This window comes from Macaca nemestrina, chromosome 17 (genome assembly GCF_043159975.1).
Source record: "Macaca nemestrina isolate mMacNem1 chromosome 17, mMacNem.hap1, whole genome shotgun sequence".
NCBI classification, from domain to species: Eukaryota; Metazoa; Chordata; class Mammalia; order Primates; family Cercopithecidae; genus Macaca; species Macaca nemestrina.
The window spans coordinates 36,475,226-36,498,979 of record NC_092141.1 but is presented as its reverse complement, the minus strand read 5'-3'; the positions used below and the strand labels follow the sequence as shown (position 1 = coordinate 36,498,979).

The 23,754-nt window shown below is 44.6% G+C and overlaps 1 protein-coding gene across 3 annotated transcripts in view; it reads left to right on the top strand.

Annotated features, from left to right (window-relative positions):
* Window positions 1-19,534, top strand: part of LOC105476813 (solute carrier family 6 member 4) — a 41,563-nt gene extending 22,029 nt beyond the window's left edge. For 2 of the 3 annotated variants that reach the window (XM_011733027.2, XM_011733034.2), the window contains exons 8-14: window positions 1,089-1,216; window positions 2,515-2,627; window positions 3,284-3,415; window positions 4,716-4,815; window positions 6,111-6,211; window positions 10,559-10,726; window positions 15,317-17,491. In XM_011733027.2, the coding sequence (XP_011731329.1) occupies window positions 1,089-1,216; window positions 2,515-2,627; window positions 3,284-3,415; window positions 4,716-4,815; window positions 6,111-6,211; window positions 10,559-10,726; window positions 15,317-15,391 (817 nt within the window). In that variant the 3' untranslated portion in view covers window positions 15,392-17,491. Of the gene's footprint in view, window positions 1-1,088; window positions 1,217-2,514; window positions 2,628-3,283; window positions 3,416-4,715; window positions 4,816-6,110; window positions 6,212-10,558; window positions 10,727-15,316 lie in introns of all 3 variants that reach the window. The other variant, XM_011733040.2, reaches the window with a different exon arrangement.
* Window positions 19,535-23,754: the final 4,220 nt, after the last annotated feature.

Genomic DNA, 23,754 nt, shown 5'->3' with positions numbered 1-23,754 from the left:
TTTTTTAAAGGTGGGAGGGAAATTCACATGTACCCTAAGCAATGTGGCCTTGCACTGGGACACCACCCTGCAGTTGTATGATGAGGCTGTCATTTAAAAGTGTGAGGGTGGGAGTTTGAGACCAGCCTGGCCAACATGGGAAGACCCCGTCTCTACTAAAAATGCAAAAATTAGCCAGGTGGCCGGGCGCGGTGGCTCAAGCCTGTAATCCCAGCACTTTGGGAGGCCGAGACGGGCAGATCACGAGGTCAGGAGATCGAGACCATCCTGGCTAACACAGTGAAACCCCGTCTCTACTAAAAAATACAAAAAACTAGCCGGGCGAGGTGGCGGGCGCCTGTAGTCCCAGCTACTCGGGAGGCTGAGGCAGGAGAATGGCGGGAACCCAGGAGGCGGAGCTTGCAGTGAGCTGAGATCCGGCCACTGCACTCCAGCCTGGGCGACAGAGCGAGACTCCGTCTCAAAAAAAAAAAAAAATTAGCCAGGCATGGTGGCAGGCGCCTGTAATCCCAGCTACTTGGGAGGCTGAAGCAGGAGAATCACTTGAACCCAGGAGGCGGAGGTAGCCGAGATCGTGCTACCCGCACTCCAGCCTGGGCAATAGAGCAAGGCTTCGTCTCAAAAAAAAAAAAAAAAAAAAAGAGAAGAAAAAAGGTATGAGAGTATCTCTCTGGCTGGAAGTCTGTGACTTAGTTTGAAGATAATGTCAAAGTCTAACTCTGAGGATCTCACATATGTGAGGCTCAGGCCCTGTCCTGGCCCCCACTGCAACCCGGGCCCTGCTCCAGAACAAGGCTGGTTTGAAATGGAGAGGTCTGCGCTGGCAGGATCACCTTTTAAAGCACCCCCCACTGCTCTTCTCCCTGCACCGTGTGTGGTGGTCATGGCAGTCGGAGCTGCAGTCTTCGGCAGCTGGGCTCTGGGAGGAGGGGAAGGGGCTCCGGGACAGGCTTGAGGTTCCTTGAGTTCAGCCTGCTTGTCCTTGCTGTGGCCGGCCTGTCTAAGGCAGGGCAGGCACATAGACAGTTGCTCCTTAGAGCCCTGATCTTGGAACTGTCTCAGGTGGCCCCTTGGGTTTTCTCCTCCAGAGATGCCCTGGTGACCAGCGTGGTGAACTGCATGACGAGCTTCGTTTCGGGATTTGTCATCTTCACGGTGCTCGGTTACATGGCTGAGATGAGGAATGAAGATGTGTCTGAGGTGGCCAAAGATGCAGGTAGGACCTCAGGTTTTGTGCAGGTCCCTTGCTCCTACTGAGTTGCTTTGCTTTGAACCTTTTAAAAGTTATTTTGATTTATTTCTAAATGTTCCCGAAATTTTCCAAAGAAGGCTGGGCATGGTGGCGTTCAAGACCAGCCTGGGCAACATAGTGAGACCCTGCCTCTGTAAAAAATAAATGAGCTGGGCATGGTAGTGCACACCTGTAGTCCCAGCTACTCAGGAGGCTGAGGTGGGAGGATTGCTTGAGCCTGGGAGGTCAAGGCCACAGTGAGCCATGATCACACCACTGTACTTCAGCCTGGGTGGCAGAATAAGACCCTGTCTCCAAAATAAAAACATTTTTTATTCAAAGATTTGAGAGAAGGTTGATGCCTTGGAGATCTTTCCATGTGTTCAGGCCATGCAGGGACAGGGCAATTCCCTTGGCACCCAGTTCTGGGGCCTTCAAAATCTGTGGGCTTGAAATGTTGACTCTGATGATGGCTTTAAAACCCGTGTTTGCTTCCTGTGATGGTCTTGCGATGGCTCAAAGTCTAGTAAGCAAATAATCATTTATCCGTAGAACTGCGCCTTGCAGAAAAAGAAAATCTAGCCAATATGACCACTCTATTTTACCGTGTTTTCGTGGAAAAAGAAAAAAGCGACAGAGGTAGAAAAAACAGATGACGGCATCTAGTGGGCGAGGTCCCAGGGCCTTCTTGCTAACAAGCTTGTATCTTTGGCCTGATTCGGTGCTTGGACCAACCCCATGCCCCAAACGAGGGCACCCCTAGCTAGCCCATGAGGGGCTGAAGACATGTCCCTCACACTATCAAAAGGGACTTCACAATAGAAAGAGGTCTTTATTCCAAGGCCTCTGTGACTCTACGGAAATCAATGTAACATTTCCTACTGTTCTGGAGCTGAAGACATCAGAGGGGGTAACTGCCATGGACTTCAGAAATATCAATCCGGGTCCTGAAAAATCCCACAGAATTGTTACATGGTGGAAACTCTTATTCTTGTGTGCAGCTTTGCCAGTCTCTGGGTCTTGGGTCTGTTACCCACCCCCAGGGTTCATGGAGGGCACACAGTTTTCAAGATGGAGGCCCCACCCTTCCTGCCTCCCAGGAATTGGGGTGGCCAGGTCAGACGGAGTAGAGAGTGAGGAAGCACTTGGTGTGTGTCAAAACCTGATTCGCGCATAAGGTCTTGTGATGAGAATTGTAACTTGTTGTGGCTGAGTTTTCCTCTGTGACATCTTTGTAGGATAGGTCTTGTCAACCACCTCCTCCTCTCTCCCCTCTGTCTCAGGTCCCAGCCTCCTCTTCATCACGTATGCAGAAGCGATAGCCAACATGCCAGCGTCCACTTTCTTTGCCATCATCTTCTTTCTGATGTTAATCACGCTGGGCTTGGACAGCACGGTGAGGACACGGGAAGGGGAAGTGGGCTGTGGGAGGATGAAGAGGAAAGGAGGAGGACGCAGCTGGACTCAATTCCCTCCCATCCCAAGGCCATCCCAAGCAGTGGTGGCTGCTCCCTTCTGGTGCCCCACACCCCCCACTGACCTCTCAGCATTTACCACCCTCTGGTGCATTCAAGTCATTCATGGGATACTGTGGGTCAAGCGCCTGGCACAGGCCCAAGGCTCACATACATGAGCACTGTTCCTTGGCCCAATTATGGCGCCTACAGGCCAGGGCGAGGTCTCTCCTGGGTGTCTGCTTTGCCAAGCGTTCAGTTCAGGGCCTGGAATTACTAGTGTGGAGTGAGTCTCAGCTTTGAGTTGGCCTTTCTGGTGCAGAGAAAGTCTCCCCGAGACCTCATATATCGAAGTTCTGTCCACGTGTTCTGTTTTGTTTCCTGGCTCTCCTTAGTGACGGGCTTTAAATGACAGTGTAAAACGGCGAAATACTCTTTGAGATGCTTTCATGGTCCATTGAGTCGGGGAACTGGTGATAATCAGCTTGACCAGTCACTCAGCAACGTTACCCCCTTACCCCTCCCTCCCATTCACTGTTCTGAAGGCTACAGCCTTGTCCCAAAGCCTCCACTGTGACTGCTTGCCTGTACCTCCCAGTTTGCAGGCTTGGAGGGGGTGATCACAGCTGTGCTGGATGAGTTCCCACACATCTGGGCCAAGCGCCGGGAGTGGTTCGTGCTCGCCGTGGTCATCACCTGCTTCTTTGGATCCCTGGTCACCCTGACTTTTGTGAGTACCACCCCCTCAGCTTTGAGTTGGCCTCCCCTAGGGCAACAGAACACTAAGGAAGCTGTTCCTCTCCTTCCATCTCACACGGTGCCCTGGCTTTCAGACCAAAAGAGGGGAGGTTGTTACTCCCATTAAAAAGTTTGTCATCAAGGAGAAGAAAAGTTGTTTCTTGCACATCTGCTTGTAGACTCTGTGCATAGTATCCACCGACTCTCAGCATTTTACAGTAGATCCCACTGGATTTCAGGCTTCAAAAACTATCTGGAGAAAATTAGGATTTGCTTTTCCAGCCTATTTCCACTCTTTAGAGCTGCTTTCGTGGGGATACTGCCCTGACGTTTTGCACGTCATGTGTGTCATGCCGCTTGGTCTCCTCCAGAATTTGCAATGGTAAAAAAGTCACACCCTCTCTAGAGATTTCTTTCTTTTTTTTTTTTTTTGGTAACTGAAGTAAATACTCTGAAGCAGATTTTGCAGATGTGCATCTTTAAGCCCTGACCCTGATGGCCCTGGAGTGGGGGTCACACAGGGACTGAGTGGAACCCCAGTGAGTCATGATTTAGGACAGAAGGCAAAACTGTGACCAAGGCCCTTAATGTGTCTGGTATCCTGGGCCCTTCTGGATTCAGTCTTTAGAGGCAGGGATTCTCCAGGGTCCGGTCCACAGCAGGTGTTCAATAAGTTGAAGAAAGTTTAAAATAGAACCCAAGGCCCTTTGGAGTTTTTCTCTTAAAGTTTAATGGGGAGAAGAAATAAGAAGAATGAACTACACAGGATGGGGGAAGAGGCGTCTGAGTGGGTAAAACCTGCCCACACTGCAGAGGCCTGTCCAAGAAACAGTTTCTTTTCTTTTTTTTTTTTTTTTTTTTTTTTATGGAGTCTTGCTCTGTCCCCCAGGCTGGAGTTCAATGGTGCTATCTCAGCTCACTGCAACCTCCGCCTCTTGTGTTCAAGCAATTCTCCTGCCTCAGCCTACTGAGTAGCTGGGATTACAGGCGCCCGCCACCATGCCTGGCTAATTTTTTGTATTTTTAGTAGAGATGGGGTTTCACCATGTTGGCCAGGCTGGTCTCGAACTCCTGACCTCAGGTGATCCGCCCACCTCTGCCTCCCAAAGTGCTGGGATGACAGACATGAGCCACCACACCCGGCCTAAGAGGCAGTTTCTGGGGTACTCACGTTCAGTCCCAGGTGGGATTTTTCCAGAATGATTCTAAGTGAGGAAGCCCCTGCAGGTCTCTATAGTTGGAAGGGGTGGCACCTCAGAGGGCCCTCACCCAGGCTGTGCTCTCCCCTCCAGGGAGGGGCCTACGTGGTGAAGCTGCTGGAGGAGTACGCCACGGGGCCTGCAGTGCTCACTGTCGCGCTGATCGAGGTAGTCGCTGTGTCTTGGTTCTATGGTAAGACGCTTCCTTCAGCCAGCTGGGTCCCTTCTACACCATCAGCTGGCACAATGGCAAAGGGCTGATTTCACCAAAAAAGGCGGTGAAGGGCAGTTTACAAGATGTGACCTCCCGACGATGGGTCTGTAAGAGTCTCGGCCAGGCGTGGTGGCTCACGCCTGTAATCCCAGCACTTTGGGAGGCTGAGGCAGGTGGATCACCTGAGATCAGGAGTTCGAGACCAGCCTGGCCAACATGGTGAAACTCCGTCTCTGCCAAAAATACAAAACAAACAAAAAATTTAGCCAGGCATGATGGTGCATGCCTATAATCTCAGTTACTCGGGAGACTGAGGCAGGAGAATTGCTTGAACCTGGGAGGCAGAGGTTGCAATGAGCCAAGATCACGCCACTGCACTCCAGTCTAGACAACAGAGTGAGAGTCTGTCTGAAACAAAAAACCCAAAAACAGACAAAAGTAAACCACTTTTGCATGTTATTTGTTACACATATTATCCAGGAGGGGACACACATTTTGGGTTCCACACAGGCCCGTTTTTTTTTTTTTAAAAAAGAAGAAATCTTCCTACCTCCTTGGCAATTCAGAGGACCAAGTTCAATTGTGTGAATCTCCATAGACCTGCCCTAGGAACTGCTGGGACCTTTCGGGGAAGCAACCACAGAGCACCTTCTCCTTCTCAATTTCTCACTCTTCTTTGGGAGTTTTCAGTTCTCACTTCCACACCAGTGACTTTTTGTAGAAGAACCTTGATCTTGATCTGGCATATGAATGGGCAATATTGTGGTTAAAAATTTCCCTTGAAAGTTTCCAGTGTCATGGTCAAAGCCAGTGTCTGTCAGACGGATTCACCATTCCTGGACAAAATTCAACTTTTTTACAATAACAATGAAATCAGACACACACTCAGCTCTCAGGAAGGCAGTGCGGCACCAAGAAGGGGGTGTGCGTCTCTTCCCAGATGCCCATCCATCCTCCCAGATGCCCATCCATCCTTCCAGATGCACATCCGTCCTCCCACCCTATGTAGAAAGAGCCTTGCTTGCTATAAAAATGCAGTTTTGTGACAAGTCCCCCAGTCCCACTTTCAGACCAGATTGTTGTTGCTGCACTCCTCCTAGAGAGAAATTCCAGAGCTACTCTGTGTGTCCAGGGTAGGAATTCCGGCTTGTCATTTCCCCTTGTCATTCCCAGTGCTGATTCTGTGACTCTGACTCTCCCAGAGAATCAGGGCACAGCAGCACAGCCCGTGCCCTTTCTCAGCCTCTGCCTCTCTTCCCCTTGGGCGGTTCCAGGCATCACTCAGTTCTGCAGGGACGTGAAGGAAATGCTGGGCTTCAGCCCGGGCTGGTTCTGGAGGATCTGCTGGGTGGCCATCAGCCCTCTGTTTCTCCTGGTGAGTTGCGATTTCCCTGTTCCTCCTTGCCCTGGCGAAAGACTTGCCCCCAGATACATAAAAAATGAATTGTAATGGCTGGGCGCGGTGGCTCATCCTGTAATCCCAACACTTTGGGAGTCTGAGGCAGGCGGCCAACATGGCAAAACCCCGTCTCTACTAAAAAAAACACAAAAATTAGCCTGGTATGGTGATGGGCACCTGTAATCCCAGCTACTCAGGAGGCTGAGGCAGGAGAATCACTTGGAACCCAGGAGGCGGAGGTTGCAGTGAGCCAAGATCGCACCACTGCACTCCAGCCTGGGTGACAAAGCGACACTCTATCTTAGAAAATAAATAAATAGTATTGAAGAATAACATATACATAAAAGTATTAATATACATATCATAAGTGTACATCTCAAAGAAATGTTATAAATTGAGCACACCTATGTAACCAAAACCATACCAGGAGACAAAAACATGACCAGCACTTCAGAAGCCCCTCTTGTGCCCCCTCCCAGCCACTATGCCCACCATGGTTCCCCACTTCTGACTCCTAACACCATGGAGTAGTCTGGGCTTCAGTCACTCTGGCGCGTCACACCTCTGCTCAGTTTCAGAATTTATGGAGCGCTAAATGCCAGGCTAGACTTCAGGCTCAACTTACACCCACTGTTCTATAAATCCTCACGATAGTTCTATGAAGTGGTTATAGTTCTGGCACTCCCGTTTTACATTTAAGGAGATTGAGGCCGGGCGCGGTGGCTCACGCCTGTAATCCCAGCACTTTGGGAGGCTGAGGCGGGCGGATCACCTGAGGTCAGGAGTTCAAGACCAGCCTGGCCAACATGGTGAAACCCCGTCTCTACTAAAAATACAAAAATTAACTGGGCGTGGTACTGGGTGCTACTCAGGAGGCTGAGGCAGGAGAATTGTTTGAATCTGGGAGGCAGAGGTTGTAGTGAGCTGAGATCATGCCATTGCACTCCAGTCTGGGTGACAGAGCAAGACTGTTTCAAAAAAAAAGAAAGAAAAGAAAAAGAAAAAAGAAAGGAGATTGAGGCTTACCAATGTAAACTGAAGGGTCCAAAGTCACACAGCAAAAAGAACTGTTCAAGACCAGGGAAGGATCTGCTGTGCTCTTCATGGGGGCCCTGATGGGGTACTAGTACTTGTGTGTTTACAATTTTGTATGCATCTTCTTTAAGATGACGCAAAGCTCTCTAAGCAAAAATGCACGTCAAAACTAGAATCCATGTATTAACAAAGGACCTGGGTGAGACAGTTGAGTCCCAAGGGTTGTCCATGTGTTGAGATGTGTTCAATATTCACTTTGTCCTTGGTTCACGTGCCCCTGTCCAAGATGGATAGCCTGCTGGCCTCCCAAGAGTGTGCTGAGGTAGCCTGGGGTAAACTGATGTCATGCACACCAGCAGGCACTATTCTTCAGTTCTTTCATTTATCTGGAACTTTGTTTTTGTTTTGTCTTTTAGAGCCAGAAATGTTGTTAGATTGTTCCTTCAGTCCGCCTCCAGCTTTTTAGGAGTATGTAGGCTATCCCATTTTGTTTTGTGACATCTCTTTGGCATCCAGCTGTTCTGTGTCCCCTTTCAAAACAGCTGGGTGCAGTGGTTCACACCTGTAATCCCAGCATTTGGGGAGGCCGAGGCAGGTGGATGCCTTGAGGTCAGGAGTTCAAGACCAGCCTGGGCAACATGGTGAAACCCTGTCTCTACTAAAAATACAAAAATTAGCAGGGCCTGAGCAAGAATCAGTCTAAAAAAAACAAACAAACAAACAAAAAAAACCAGAAACAAAAACAGCCCTTTTTGTATTCTGTGTTTTGACTTTCTTGGGGTAGCCCTTTATTTTTTGTACTTCTTTTGTACCCACACACCTTGACATTAACTTATCTATGATGGACAACATGCTTGTTCTTTTGACACTGCATGTGTCTCTCTGTACCCCAGAATTCCTCCTTGACTTCCTTTCCCCGGACCCTCGAGGTTTCCAAAATCAAAGCCAATGTTTGCACCAAACAGCGCATGTTCCCGGGGTGCAGTGACTCTGGTGCAAGCTCTGGGCTCCTGAGATGTTGGCCTGGGAGCTCATTATGACCTTATCAGCTTCCTGATGCTTTTAGGCACATTTGAAATGCATGTGGTTTTAAATGCAGAGGTTTTAGTTTTTTTCAGTGAGGGTTGTTGGAAGTCGCCTAGCCCATCCTACCAGAAGCAGGAGCCCTGACATAAATGGGTTATTAATTTATATTATTACCAGTACTTCTCAATAATCTACTTAAACATTTTTATTTGTTTTTCAAAGGAAGAAGAGTCATTGGATTAATTCCTTGAGGGCAGAAAGATTGTTTGTTTGTTTGTGTGTTTACTTCCATATTTATTCCCCCCACAGTGAGGAAATGATGTCTAGGGAGACATGAAGGCAAGTAAAACATTCACTGTGGGTATAAAATTTAAGAAGGCACCAAAGAGCTCAGTACTCATGATGAATATTATTTTAATGTAATATTTTTTAAAAATACAAATTAATTCTGAAAGATCTATGATTAACAAAATATCAACATTTTCAATAAACACAGGGGCCAGCCCTGTACTTGTACGTCTTACCTCACTCGCTTTACCCTAATCTGGCCCTGTTAGATCCTGTCTTTTAAAAAATTGTAATAAAATATTATTTATTTTGATTTGGGCTCCCGCTTAAATGTTGTGCCTGAGGTGAGTGCCTCCTTGTGCTCTGGGACTTGAGTCTGTTCATTTCTGTCAATTTCTGGCTGTCAGACTGGGTAAACTCTTGGTACACAGTCATTGCGTTTCTTTGCCCAGTAAAACCCACGTGCAGCTTTGGATGTGGGCGCATTGCTCACAATTCCCATGATGTTTGCCATACTCACCCCCTCTACAGCCAACTGCCGTAGTGCCTGATTGAGAGAGGCACATCTGTCTTCCACTTCTGCGTTTACTTAACAGGTCCCCTGCTTTGGGCTTCTTAAGGCTGCTTTAGGTAAACAACAAGTAGCTTACTAAAAATATTCTTTTTCACTGCAGCCAAGTTGAAGGAAAGAAAATATTGTGCATGAGTAGAAGCCAGGATGTGTGAGGGGGTTTCTGAAGTAGCACTTGCCCCAGCCAGAGGTCGAGCCCCCGACGACTGAGTGGGATTCCATACACCTGACATTAGGAGACAATTAGCCGGGATGGCTCCTAACTACATCCTCCTTCCCTGTTCCCAATCTTCCTCCGTAGCCGGCTCTGGGGATGAGGAGCGTGGGTTAGGAGGAAGGTTTGCAATTGACCAGGCTCCTGTTTTGAAGGCTTCCTCCTAGACTTAAGACAGCACCGCTCAGAGGATGGATGTGTGTTTAGCAATTTCCCATTTTATTACCTGCAGACAGAGAAAAAAAAGATATAAATAGATGTTTAACCACACAAATAATTTACATTACTGTCTTCTTTATGACTATGAAATAATAAAATACAATTAAATCAAGAGCAATAACGATTTCGGCACAGTGGTACTAAGCAAAATATGGAAACCAATGAAATAAGAAAACTCATAAACCGGGTGTTGGGAGCACACTGTGAAATTTTTCTTGGTCAAAATTCTCACAGTACGTTCAAGTGAAAGGTGTATTAAGCTGCTTTTTTTCCTTCCATAATTCCTTTCACGATGAGGACCTGTGGCAGGCAGTCATTCACTGCTGAGATGCCTGGTGGCAGAGCTATCTTTCTCGAAATCCCAGGCGATGAAGCTTAATGCAGAAGGCAGAGAGCTCAAGAAAATGAGAGAAGGAGCACACCCCCAGGAGCCTGAGTCCTCTCTGGGTCTTGAGAACCTTCTTATCTTTCCTGGACATCAGGCACCTTCCGTCTGACCAAAAACAACCACAGCCAGAAACGCAAGGCAATGAAAACAGAGCAGAGGAAGCCCGGGGCCTGGCGGGGGCTGCAGAGAGGTCACCCAGTTTATTCGTCTGCCTTCTGGCAAGACAAGGCCCAAATCACTCTCAAGGTTGCCAGTCTCTTCGCCTGGGCAGAGGCCCGTCCTGAAGTGGGAGCTGCAGGCTCCCTGACTGTAGGGGCAGCTGTAGGGCTACTGCAACATCCCCCTATAGGAAGTGAGGGCTGGGGAGGAAAATCAGGGAAAGCACCTGGCTGGTTTAGTCTTGCAGCTTGGGTACAGAGGCTGGTAATTCTGTGTGTCAGAGTTCAATCCAGGATATATCACATCTTGGGAATTTCCTAAAAGTATCTTACCTTTAGCGTTTGGTGTTTATGGTATCGGAAATGTCTCTATCTGCGTGGCTATTGTTAAGGTTTTTAATGTTTCTTGGAATTTCTGTTTTAGTTCATCATTTGCAGTTTTCTGATGAGCCCACCACAGCTACGACTTTTCCAATATAATTATCCCCACTGGAGTATCATCTTGGGTTACTGCATAGGAACCTCATCTTTCGTCTGCATCCCCACATACATAGCTTATCGGCTGATCAGCACTCCAGGGACATTTAAGGAGGTACGTGCTAGTTAGTGTGTATATGTGTGTGTGCAGACTGCTAATTATTTTGGGAGAAAAGGATTCTCTTGTTATCCTCTATTCAAAATGAGATTCACCAGGAGGCACGCAACCCTATATATGTATGTACCTGTGCCATAGCAAAGACCTCTCATGGCTGTCACTGTCATCTTAAGGCATCTCCCAAAGCCTCAAGTGCAAGGGTAAAAGAGTGAGCTGATCATTTGGGTGCACCAGAGCATTCAGCTTGGGCTATGCGTAGGTTTTCAAACTTGTCAGGCAACTCCCCTGCCTCCTGCTTGCCACTGGCCATGGACATCAGATCTGTGATGTCTGGAGCAATACATAAATCTTAAGTGGCGATTGTGGTGGGAAATGTCCATGGTGACTTTTCTAACAGCAATGTGACAAGTACTATTTTGAAAATCATCACAAAATAAGGATGTTGCAACAATATCATAGTTTTAGCTCAAAATTGTTAGCTATCTAACAATAGCATAATTTTAGCTCAAACCATTGGAGTAAAATGTTTTGCCAGAATAGCAAGATTCATTTCAGCAATGAATGAGCTGTAGAAACGTTAATAACAGTACCTTACAATTTGTATGAGTGCCATTTTCAAAGCATCTGCATGTCAAGTATCCTATTCTGTTATCAAAGTACCTTGGGAGGTAAACAAGCAGGCATTATTACCAGACAAGGACACGGAGGTGGGGAATAATCCTCTCGAAGTTTCCTTATTTCCAGCCGGGCACGGTGGCTCACACCTGTAATTCCAGCATTTTAGGAGGCCAAGACGGGAAGATCACTTGAGGTCAGGAGTTCAAGACCAGCCTGGCCAACATGGTGAAACCCTGTCTTTACTAAAATTACAAAAATTAGCTGGGCATGGTGGCACTGACCTGTAGTCCCAGCTACTCAGCATAATCTATAATAGCCTGAGACCAGGGGTGGGCTAATATGAGATCTTACAGCAAAATTTAGACATGAGACCATCACAGTAGTCATCCTAAGACATTTCATAAGAAATGAGAAGCAAGAGAACACAGGCAATTAAACATCAGCTCTTTCTTTTCTTTCAGACAAGGTCTCACACTGTACCCCAGGCTGGAATGCAGTGGTGTAATCATGGCTTACTGTAGCCTCAAACTCCTGGGTGCAGGGGATCCTTTCACCTCAGCCTCCTGAGTAACTGGGACTATAGGCGCCTGGCCAATTCTTAAAATTTTTAATGGAAACAAGGTCTCACTATGTTGCCCAGGCTGGTCTCAAACTCCTGAGCTTAATTCTCCTGCCTCAGCTTCCCAAAGTGCTGGGATTGCCGGCATGAGCCACTGCACTCGGCCAAACCTCAGCCCTTTCTGAGAACAACTGGGTTCATTTCTTTTTCGAAACAGGAAAACTGAATTCTGGGTGAACAGAACTCTGAGCTCTGTAGTTACTAATTTCCTAGAGCCAAAGCAGCCCTCTCGTGACTGCACTCCCCGCAAAGAGCCTTGAGCCCCGTGCTGCTTCCTGCACACTCTCTTACCCAGAGTCACTGAACGCATTCCTTCCGGTCGTCCGTCATGGCAGTTGTGATGGTCTATGAGCTCTGTTGCTTCAAATCCAGAGGCCAAGGTTGGAGGTGGGAACTGTGTTAGGTTAGTAAATGTCAGGATTCTTCAGTCACAGGCTACACCTCAGATCCTGGCCATCTTTCTCACAAATTTCCCCAGTTGGCCACAAGGGAATGCCACCCAAAAGTGTGTCAGATCCGTTAGCAGTAGAGGTAAGACTAATTGTAGGTAGGGCAGTCTTCATGAGGGACCACCAGACGGGGAGCAGTGGTTACCCGGAAACAGTGTGGTACATACACCCTGTCAGTGCGGACCATGGAAAAGGCCCTAGTCGGCTCTGGCAGACACTCACCTTATCTGGGCCTCGGTTTCCTCATCTTTCACATGTGCTCATTCGATCATATTAACATTTCCCAAAGTGTGTTCCAGGGGCTGTCACAGGTATTATTGCTGGAGAAAAAGTTTATGTAGTCAGGTAATTTTTGGAGACGCTGGACTAAGGCAAGTTAAACAGGTTTCTTGGCTGAGCATGGTGGCTCACACCTGTAATCCCAGCATTTGGCAGGCCAAGGTGGATGGGTCACCTGAGGTCAGGAGTTCAAAACCAGCCTGGCCAACATGGTAAAACCCCGTCTCTACTAAAAATGCAAAAATTAGCTGGGCGTGGTGGCGAGCACCTGTAGTTCCAGCTTCTCAGGAGGCTGAGGCATGGGAATTGCTTGAGCCTGAGAGGCAGAGATTGCAGTGAGCTGAGATCATCGAGCCACTGCACTCCACCCTGGGCAACAAGAGTGAGACTCTGTCTCAAAAAAATTAAATAAATAAATAAACGGGTTTGTTTACCTCAGGACTTCTCAAAAAAACTTCTCAAAAATATGCCCATGTGCATGTTTAATCTCTGAGAATAAAGCATTGCTGTGTTTTTTTTTTTGCCAAAGGTCTAGAATTCTTCACAATTCTTTATGAATACCAGACTTGCTAGTCTGTAACTTTCTGTCTGTGAGGGAGGGAAGCCTCATATTAAATCCTTTTGGGCCCTGGCCATATGCAAGGTTGGCGTTTGTGGAGTGAGCCACCGCTTACTGGTGTAATTTGAAGGGTATCACACATACCCACAGCCTGGAAATCTCGTGTTGGAGTCATCCACTGGCTTAGGTCATTTTTGCAGAAACTACTAATAATCCACCCAAAGATACTGGAAAATGGTCCCTAATGAGTACACGTTTATGAAGATATCAAGAGGAATCCATTTCTTACATTAACTTGTTATCATCTTGCAGAAGGCCAGGGCCTGGCAAATTTTGAGAGCAGCAGTGGCCTGGCAACTAGAATGCTGACAAAGTACGGAAAACAGACGTGGGCCTGGCATCCTGGGTGGTCAGTCACCAACAGGGCGGCAGACCATGTGGGTAGGTTAGGGCACAAAAGCCAAGTGTTTGACTTTACGACATTGTTCATTGCTGGCCTTGCCCCACCAAATACCTCGGTGATCTCTTCTCTCTCTGAGCTGTGGTGATAGCTCCACTTAAGACAAGTTCTAGGAGTCGAGCACGGTACCATGCACCTGTAGCTCCAGCTACTTGGGAGGCTGGGGCAGGAGGATCCCTTGAGCCCAGGGGTTCAAGACTGCAGTGAGGCATGATTGTGCCACTGCACTCCAGCCTGGGCATCAGAGCAAGATCCTGACTCTAAAAAAAAAAAAAAAAGGCTCGTTATAGTGATCTCTGTCTAGTTCTCAACTAACAAGTCATCATTCTGTTGAATCAGGCACAGTTCACATGTTAATCTGTGGGAATGTGTGCCTTCTGAAAGGCTGTTTTCCGTGACTCGGCATGCCCTGGCAGCTGATGAGCCCTGCAATGACTCCTTTTAAAACGGATTTCTAGTGAGAGTTCAGTGCGCAGATACTAAGGTCATGAGGAGCATAAAATGTGCAATTTTGTGCATTTTGCCCTATAGTGCATTTCATTAACTGTAGGACTGGAACTTTTTGAATTTTATAGGCCCTATTCCTTAAACAACAAACTCCCAGAAAGAGAAAACAGAAAAGCTTGAAGGCGTCTCCAGACATTTTCAGTCCAAAATAAAAATGACAGGAGCAGAACTTCGCCTAAAGATCAGTAAATCAAAGGATGCTTTGAGATCCAAATTGTCTGCTTATGATACATACAGACTTTTGGCCAAAAAAGATTTTATTAAGCCACTTAATAAAGATTTTTCGAAGCCTCTGCAGGCAGTGCTGCTGGGTTTTTTTTCTCCATATCCCTGAGCTGCTTTTTGCCACTCTGATGCTGAGTTTTACAAGGCAGGTTGTATATTTCATACTTAAGCTCAAGTATATTTCGGATCCATCTTAAAGCTTCTGTGTACCTCAGCTGTTTCTATAGTAGACCCTCTCAGCCACTTCTCTGTGATGAGTACTACATCAACACAATGTTGCATTAGAAGTGATGATTTCAATAATCGTATCTTTTACAATTTAACTATGTGATAATTTACACTCTTGTATGAGCTAACCAGTATTGCTTTACAGGTGAATTCATTAAATTAGTAACATCCTGGCTGTTACAGTGGCTGATAGCACTGGGCACTATGGCTGCAGTGTGTCTGCAGGGGACAAGGAGCCTGGGTGAGGGGATGGGGGCCAAAACCCAGCAATTGCTCTGCTCCCCAAGCCCTGTGTGGCCGCAGAAGCCTCCTCTGTCCAGAGAAAAGTGTACCCTTTCCCAAGTCCTTCAAAAGCGTGTTATTGGCCATCAGAGATTCTATTGAAGGCTCATCATTTTCTTCCATTAGTGTTATAATGATTTTCTTAGTTTACAGATGCGTATAGTTCCTAAATATATCATTTTAATTCATATTTGAGAGTAAATAAATTGGGAATTCTTTTCCTAAGGAAAGTCAAATTCCAACTCGCTGTTAGATATTATTGAAGTGTTATTTAAGCTTTGTTTTAATATTAATGTTGACTATTTTTGCAAGTTTTAAAAATTACAAGAATGTTTATAACGTTGTATTTTCTTCCCAATAGCGTATTATTAAAAGTATCACCCCAGAAACACCAACAGAAATTCCTTGTGGGGACGTCCGCTTGAATGCTGTGTAACACACTCAATGAGAGGAAAAAGGCTTCCCCACAACCTCCTCCTCCAGTTCTGACGAGCCACGCCTGCCTTGTCCCCTCCAAGTGGATGAGTTTCCAGCTAAGCCTGATGATGGAAAGGGCCTTCTCTACAGGGACACAGTTCCAAGAGACGATGGTGCCCAGACTCAAGGCCTCCAGCCACTCATTTCCATGGACTCCCCTGGACATATTCCCGCGGTAGACTGTGACGCAGCTGAGCCGGCCTGTTTTGGACGTGCGAGGATGTGAATGGAGGTGATGAAAAGCACCCTATCAGTTAGGATTAGGTTTAGAATCAAGTCTGTGAAAGTCTCCTGTATCATTTCTTGGTATGATCACTGCTATCTGATATCTGTTTGCTTCTAAAGGTTTCACTGTTCATGAATACGTAAACTGAGTAGGAGAGAACAGGGATGCTATCTCACTAGCCACATATTTTCTGAGTAGCATACAGAATTTTATTGCTGGAATCTACTAGAACCTTCTAATCCGTGTGCTGCTGTGGTGTCAGGAAAGGAAGATGTAAGAAGCTAAAATGAAAAATAATGTGTCCATGTAAGCATGTGAGTCTGTGTATATTGTTGTTTCAGTGTATTCTTATCTCTAGTCCAACACTTTGGGCCCGTTACAAATATATGAATTTCCCCAAATTTTTCTTACATTAACAAATTCTACCGACTCAATTGTGTATGGAGGTTATTATTTGAAGGGTACAATCACTACTACATGCTCTGCCACCCACTCCTTTTCCAGCGACACTGCTTGGCCCACAACTTTCCTTTACGGGCCAGCCTCTGGCGTTTGCTGCACCTCATTGCCACCTTCCTGTCTCTCTGTGCTAAACATTCACAACAGTGTTCCACAGGCAGATCTGGCCTATTTCATTAGTCACCGCGGCTTGGCTGTGAAGTACATTGCAGGTGGATCTTGTCGCATGCCCCTTCAGTGTTTACCTGACCTTCTGGTTTAAGCTTTGTCTGCCTTACGCGACTGAGTGTGACTGTCCAGGTTGCTTTGCTAGGTGAAGAGAGGAGAGAAAATCAGATTCTTGCTTAGCCCTGGGGCATACAGATCTGGCACCCTAACCTAAACCAAGGCATCTTCACTCCAAGAGCAACCGGAGAGTCTGGGTTAGCCTTACATGGACCTCACCACTTACTGGCAGTCACAATTGTGAGCCCTCCAGATAATTTTTAAGATTGAGTCTAAGTAAGGCTGCTCGGGAAGTGGTCAGCTCAGTAAATCACCTTTCATTTCACATAAAGCCCTTAACATAGACAGGTAAATTTGGCCTTTGGTGGCTCGTCACTCTCAGAGGCATAGGTAGAGGAGCAAATTAATATCTGTAGCATGGGAATTCCTTATCAGAATTTTGAGGGGAATAAATCCTCATCAGAGACAAAAGGACTTCATCATCTGGCCGCCTATCACTTCAGTTCTCTGTATAAATGAAATTTAATTCTAACAACCTTATAAAAAGAAGGTCCAGACAGCAGAGGAAACGTGCTGTCCAATTCTAGGTTTTTCTCCCTGGGCCCCCTTTCCCCAGCCTTGTCTACCCTGGCCTGCTTCCTGCATTCTCTCCATGCCCTGCTATTTCTGATTCTTTGCTTCTCCTAGTGAGATACTTTCCTTATATGATAGCTGCTGAGATGTTTCCCAGAATACTAGAGGAAAAGAAGAGGGGAATTTAGAAATGTCCCTCACTGACCTAGCTCCATTATCTTCACTCTTTCATTCTTCCTGCCGCCTCATGCCCATTCTCTTTACCGTCTAGCATGCTGAAAAGAAGGAAGTGATCTAAATGCCAGCATATTCGGTGGTAAATATTAGTTGGGGCAAAAGAAAAACCGTGATTACTTTTGCACCAACCTAATAGCTTTGCACATTTTAAGAACTTGCTTTATGAAGATATTCAGCTATGGATTCTCTGCACCCCACATACTTAGACATTGTTCAAATATGCTACTTTAAAAAAAAACACCTTTTCAAACAGAATTAGAGTTTTGCCAAACCTGGTATTAAGGGAATTGTGCAGGAGCTTTGAAAGTTTTCAAACTTTATTAAACTAAAATAAATAAATAAAAATCTCTGTTCTGCATAGTATGCATTTATTTGACCCCTATTTATCAATACTACTACGTTTTTTTTTTTTTAAATTTAAGAGTAGGTAGGTGGATTTTAAAATAATATTTTAAAGACCTTTTACATCTATATGTAGCATTTATAAAAAAACAAAAACTAAAAATAGAATTGAATTGTAACATTATTTAAAGACTGAAGTTAATTTTTTTTCTTGTAATTGTATCAGTAAGAAATACACAAGAGGCCGGGTGTGGTGGCTCACACCTGAAATCCCAGCACTTTAGGAGGCTGAGGTGGGAGGATCACCTGACATGAGGAGTTTGAGACCAGCTTGGCCAACACGGTGAAACCCCGTCTCTATTAAAAATAGAAAAAATTAGCTGGGTGTGGTGGTAGGCGCCTATAATTCCAGCTACTTGAGAGTCTGAGGCAGGAGAGTCGCTTGAACCCAGGAGGCGGAGGTTGCAGTGAGCTGAGGTAGCACCATTGCACTCCAGCCTGGATGACAAGAGCGAAATTCCGTCTCAAAAAAAAAAAAAATTGTTACGCTTAGTTCCATGGAAAGAATATTCTAAAGCTTTAAGTCTTCTTTTTCTATTTTCCATAGTATTGCCCTTTCCCCACTTCATTGCTTAACTATCTCTAAATTTGAATGATAGAATAATATTTTAAAGGTCAGATAATGCCATTAGAGGCAGAGACAAACCCAAACCTGGGGACCAAGCTAATTTCTCTGCTCTTGAGAGCACTAAAGACAAGTGAACTGGAGTTTTATTGCCCCTGCTAGAATGAAATAATACCTTCTCCGCCAGGCGCGGTGGCTCACACCTATAATTCCAGCACTTTGGGAGGCCAAGGCAGGCAGATCACTTGAGGTCAGGAGTTCGAGACCAGCCTGGCCAACATGGTGAAAACCCATCTCTACTAAAAATACAAAAATTAGCTGGCCATGGTGGCAGGCGCCTGTAATCCCAGCTACTTGGGAGACTGAGGTGGGATAATCACTTGAACCCAGGAGGCAGAGGTTGCAGTGAGCTGAGATTATGCCACTACACGCCAGCCTGGGTGACAGAGCAAGACTCCATCTTAAAACAAACAAACAAACAAAAAACCCTCTCAATTGGTTTAATGCCACAATAGAAAAGATAAATATTTTAGGATGGAATCTTAAATATGTCTGTCTTTTTGTTTCATATAGTTGAAATCAATTCAGTATTGTTTCTATATTAGGTGTTTCAAAAACAGTCACCTTTGCAACAGAAAAGCTCTTTTGTTGAAAATGATTCACAATATAGTTCAGTTGGAATGTCAGGTGGTATTTCTCTTACCAACGCCTCACAGAATCTATGCCAAGCTGCTCTACCACCAGTGCAAGTATTTTTTTAAAGCTACCAAAATAAACTTTCTTCACCAGTCAACTCTAATTTGGAGACAGTGTGCATTGGTGAAGGACCTCATCAGAATAAGTTTGAATGTCTACTGAACTAAGAACTTTGTCATTTGGGGGAGAGAATAGATGGCATCGGTCCTTCAATTATGTAACTGAAGACTCTAATTATAGTAGATAAGAGTCGTGTCTAACAATTTTTAAATACTGACAGTCCAAACAAAAATATTTGGTGAAGGATGTCCCATCTTTTTGCTTAAATATCATAAACAAATACGAGCATTTACTAATTTTTTAAACGATATTTGGAAAGATTACTCTTATTTACACTCTAAAATTAAAGATGTACTTTATCTTAAGAAAGTGATATATGAAGAATGCATATTTTAAAAGATAAAATTGGGGAATTTACAGTTATTTTGTGAATGGCATTTAAACTATGATTTGATTTATATACAACTTTTCAGAATACTTTTGATTGCGTGTTGGACATATCTAAAGTTAATTTTATCTGGCAGAATTAAACCTAAATTTATTTGTGTAAAAGAGTCCCCTTTCTAAAATTCATATAGTGCCCTTGTATTCATTTATGCAGTGTTTATAAATATTTCAAGTTAGATTGTGAGATATCAATAAATGATTTATGCTGTGAACTGTTACTGTAATTAATGCTTAATATCATGATTTGTTATATCATTAAAAAAACACAAAATTCTCAACTCTTAAGGTTAAAATAAAAATCTTACCATATAGTCAAAATATTTAAACATCTTCCAAAACATCACTGCATAGCAGTACGAAATCTACATTGAATTAGACGTATTCAATTTCAGTAAAGTTAAATAAGTTAATATAATTCTTTGTAATTTGTGAAGAGCTTTAGTTTATAATGTGCTTCCCCATGGGATCACCAGAGGTCTAGGTGACAGATGTATTTTCCCAGGTGACGATGGGGGCGGGATGAGGAGCCTGAGGCTCAAAGAGGTTGATTGATTTGCCCAAGTTCACACACCTGGGACGTTCCAGGACCGGCCTTATGCCTGGGTTTTCTAATTCCAGCCCAAAGGTTATTTACATGTTCAGCTTTAAAATTAGCATCCATAGAAGCTTGAGAAATCCAAAGAGTATTCAACTGCAGAATGGGTTTTGTTTCTAAACTTCAAGGATGTTCTATCTCATTTTAAAGTGTGATAGGGAAGAATAATTAACATAGTGGAAGAACCTGTTACTGATATATCATTACATGTGCGCGTAACCTACAGCAGCAGTCCCCAGCCTTTTTGGCATGAGGGACTGGTTTCATGGAAGACAATTTTTCCATGGATGGTAGGGAGCAGAGGGGTATTTCAGGATGAAACTATCCCACCTCAGTTCATCAGACATTAGATTCTCATAAGAAGCACACAACGGCCTAGATCCCTCACATGCATAATTCACGACCGGGTTCACACTCTTGTGAGAATCTAATGCTGCTGCTGATGGGACAGGAGGTGAAGTTCGGGTGGTAATGAGCTGTGTGGCCCAGTTCCTAACAGACCTCCTGCCCTACAGTTAAAGACTCTCCAGTTACCATCACCACACTCAATCTAATCCTTGTACTAGATTCAAATTACCTGATTTACATGGACTTGTTTAAAGAGGTATTAAGGTAGGGATTCCCAAAATAAAGGATAACATAAGCCAAAGACGGGTGACAAAAAGAAAGAAAAACAAGAGCGAGAAAATAAAATGGGACCAGAAATGAGGCTACATGTCACACCAGAATGATTTTCACATGTGCCGTTGGTATGCCACAAATCTGATCCTAGGCTTTGTTAGAGATAACTGCTTCATCCAGATATGAGATGCCATTTCTTATCACTAAGGCTTAGTGGTCACTCTGGGTGCTGCTGCGTTTCCAGGGATATTGTTATTATTTAAAATAAATGCTAATGCTGTCAGTGCTTTATAGAGAGTTGGGGCAACTCCAGTATCAAGTGTAATATTTCAATTACAGGATTCTCTTTGGAGTCTCAGCTCCAGTTTTGGAACACATCACTAAGTAATAACTAAAGATCTCAAAATGATTACCAGTATTTTTTTTTACACACTTTTTTTTTTTTTGAGACAAAGTATCCTGTCACCCAGGCTGGAGTGCAGTGGCGTGATCTTGGCTCACTGTAGCCTTGACTCCTGGACTCAAGTGATCCTCCCACCTCAGCCTGCTGAGTAGCTGGGACTACAGGCATGCACCACCATGCCCAGCTAATTCTTTGCATTTTTAATAGAGACCGAGTTTTACTATGTTGCCCAGGCTGGTCTCAAACTCCTGGGCTCAAGCAATCTGCCCGCCACAGCCTCCCAAAGTACTGGAATTACAGGCATAAGCCAGGGCACCCAGAGACATGGTTTTTATAAACTAAAAAATTCAGTATGTAAAATGATGGAGAGGATAGTTAATGCTGAGATCTGAATAAATGGACTTGAATAAAAAGTAGAACATATCTTAAAGTATAGATTCTAACTACAAAAATGAAAATGAGGGATGTGTTTCTGACAAATGAAGACATTCTCCTACATAACCGCAATTAAACCATCATAGTTAGGAAAGTAACACTGCTACATGACTGTCAACTCATCTTCAGACCCTGTTCAATGATCTTTAGGAAAAAGGATCTAGTCCAGAATCATTTTCATTTAGTTTCATGTCTCTTTTGTTTTCTTCAGTCTGGAACCGTTTTCCAGTCTTTCCTTGACTTTCACCACCTTGAAGCCTTTGACGTTAATGGGCAAGTTATTCTGTAGAATGTCCCTCAATTTGATTTGTTTGAAGATCAATTCCTCCTAATGAAATACAGTATGTATTTTTGGCAGGATTATCACTGGAATAGTGCTGTGTTGTTTTCCCTGCCTCCTACCAGGTGGATCGTGATTTTGATTTGTCCCCTCCCTGGTGATGTTAACTTCAATCATTTGGTTAAGGTGGTGTCCACCGGGCTTTCCACTGTAAAGTTCCTTTTCTTTTTGTCATTAATATTTTGGGGGATGGAGTTATTCTAACACTGTGCAAATATCCTGTCCTCATCAATCCATTTGCTTTTTAAAATAGATTTTTATCCAATGGATTATAATCAATTTTATTCATTTATTCATTCATTCATTTTTTGGATACAGGGTCTCGTTGTGTCGCCCAGGCTGGAGTACAGTGGGGCGATCATGGCTCACTACAGCCTCGACCAGGCTCAAGTGATTCTCCTGCCTCAGCCTCCTGAGTATCTGGGATCACAGGCGCATACCACCATGTCTGGCTAACTTTTGTATTTTGTGTAGAGACAGGGTTTCACCATGTTGCCCAAGGAGGTCTCCTGTGCTCAAGCAATCCTCCTATCCCAGCCTCTCAAAGTGCTGGGACTACAGGCGTGAAACACAGCACCTGCCCCCATTATTATTTATTTTGATGCTCAATTTGTCCCAAATTTAGCCAGTGAGAAAGTCCCTTCAAGCTGGTTTCTGTGTGCTTTTGACATGTCCCCATCATTCTTGGACCAGTTCCTTGTTTTCCAGAGTGAGATGTTTCAGGACCAGCTTGTACTTTCTCTGCCACAGCTCTGAAATCAGTTATATCTCCAAGAAGCCCTGGTTCCTTTTAGTCAAGAGCAGATTCAGAAACCACGATCTAGGTGTTAGGTATTCTCATGGCTACTGAGCTGTCACTGATCCTCAGCCCTCTCACTGGACGGAAGTGTGTATAAATAATATGAATTTAATAGTTAATTCCATATCTTAAAAACCATGTGGTCACACCAATATCTCCAATTCCAACCCAACACTAGAAAGTTCATTCTAATTTTCTTCCTTTCCACATTTATAACCCCTTTTACCACCTACCCATGTATTTTTAATACAGTTTTGCCTTTTTTCCCCCTATATATATTACTTCTTCTCACAAGACTGAAATTCATCCAAGTTGGGTATAGCTCTAGTGTGTTCATTTAACTGTTGTATTGCCTATGTGTGCGTGCGAATATATATATAATTATATATATTCTATGTATATTTGTTTTATATATATATATATATATATATATATATATATATATATATATATATATATATATATATATGTATTTTCTGAGACAGTCTTGCTCTGTCACCCAGGCTGGAGTGCAATGGCATGATCTCGGCTCACTGCAACTTCCATCTCCTGGGTTCAAGTGATTCTCGTGCCTCAGCTTCCTAGTAGCTGGGATTACAGGCACGCACCACCACACCCAGCTAATTTCTTGTAATTTTAGTAGAGATGGGGTTTCGCCATGTTGGCCAGGCTGGTCTCGAACTCCTGAGATCGGGCAGTCTGCCCACCTTGGCCTCCCAAAGTGCTACGATTACAGGCGTGAGCCACCACGCCTAGCTATATATTCTCTACTACTGATGGAGATTTAGGTTGTATCATTTATGAAAAATGTATTACAGATATTCCTGGTGCATCTGTGGAACATGAGTTATAGGAAACATGCAGTGTCAGTTACTAGGTAAAGCCAAACTTTTCCCAAAAATGTTGTACCAGTTCACCTGTTACTAGTAGCACACAAAAATTACTGTTGCTGCTGGGTGCAGCGGCTGACGCCTGTAATCCCAGCACTTTGGGAGGTCGAAGCAGGCAGATCATATGAGGCCAGGAGTTCAAGATCAGCATGGCCAACATGGCAAAATCCTGTTTCTACCAAAAATACAAAAATTAGCCGGGTGTGGTGGTGTACGTCCGTAATCCCAGGTACTCGGGAGGCTAAGGCAGGAGAACTGCTTGAAGCAGGAGGCAAAGGTTGCAGTGAGCTGAAATTGCATCACTGCACTCTAGCCTGGGCGACAGAACAAGACTATCTTTGGGAAAAAA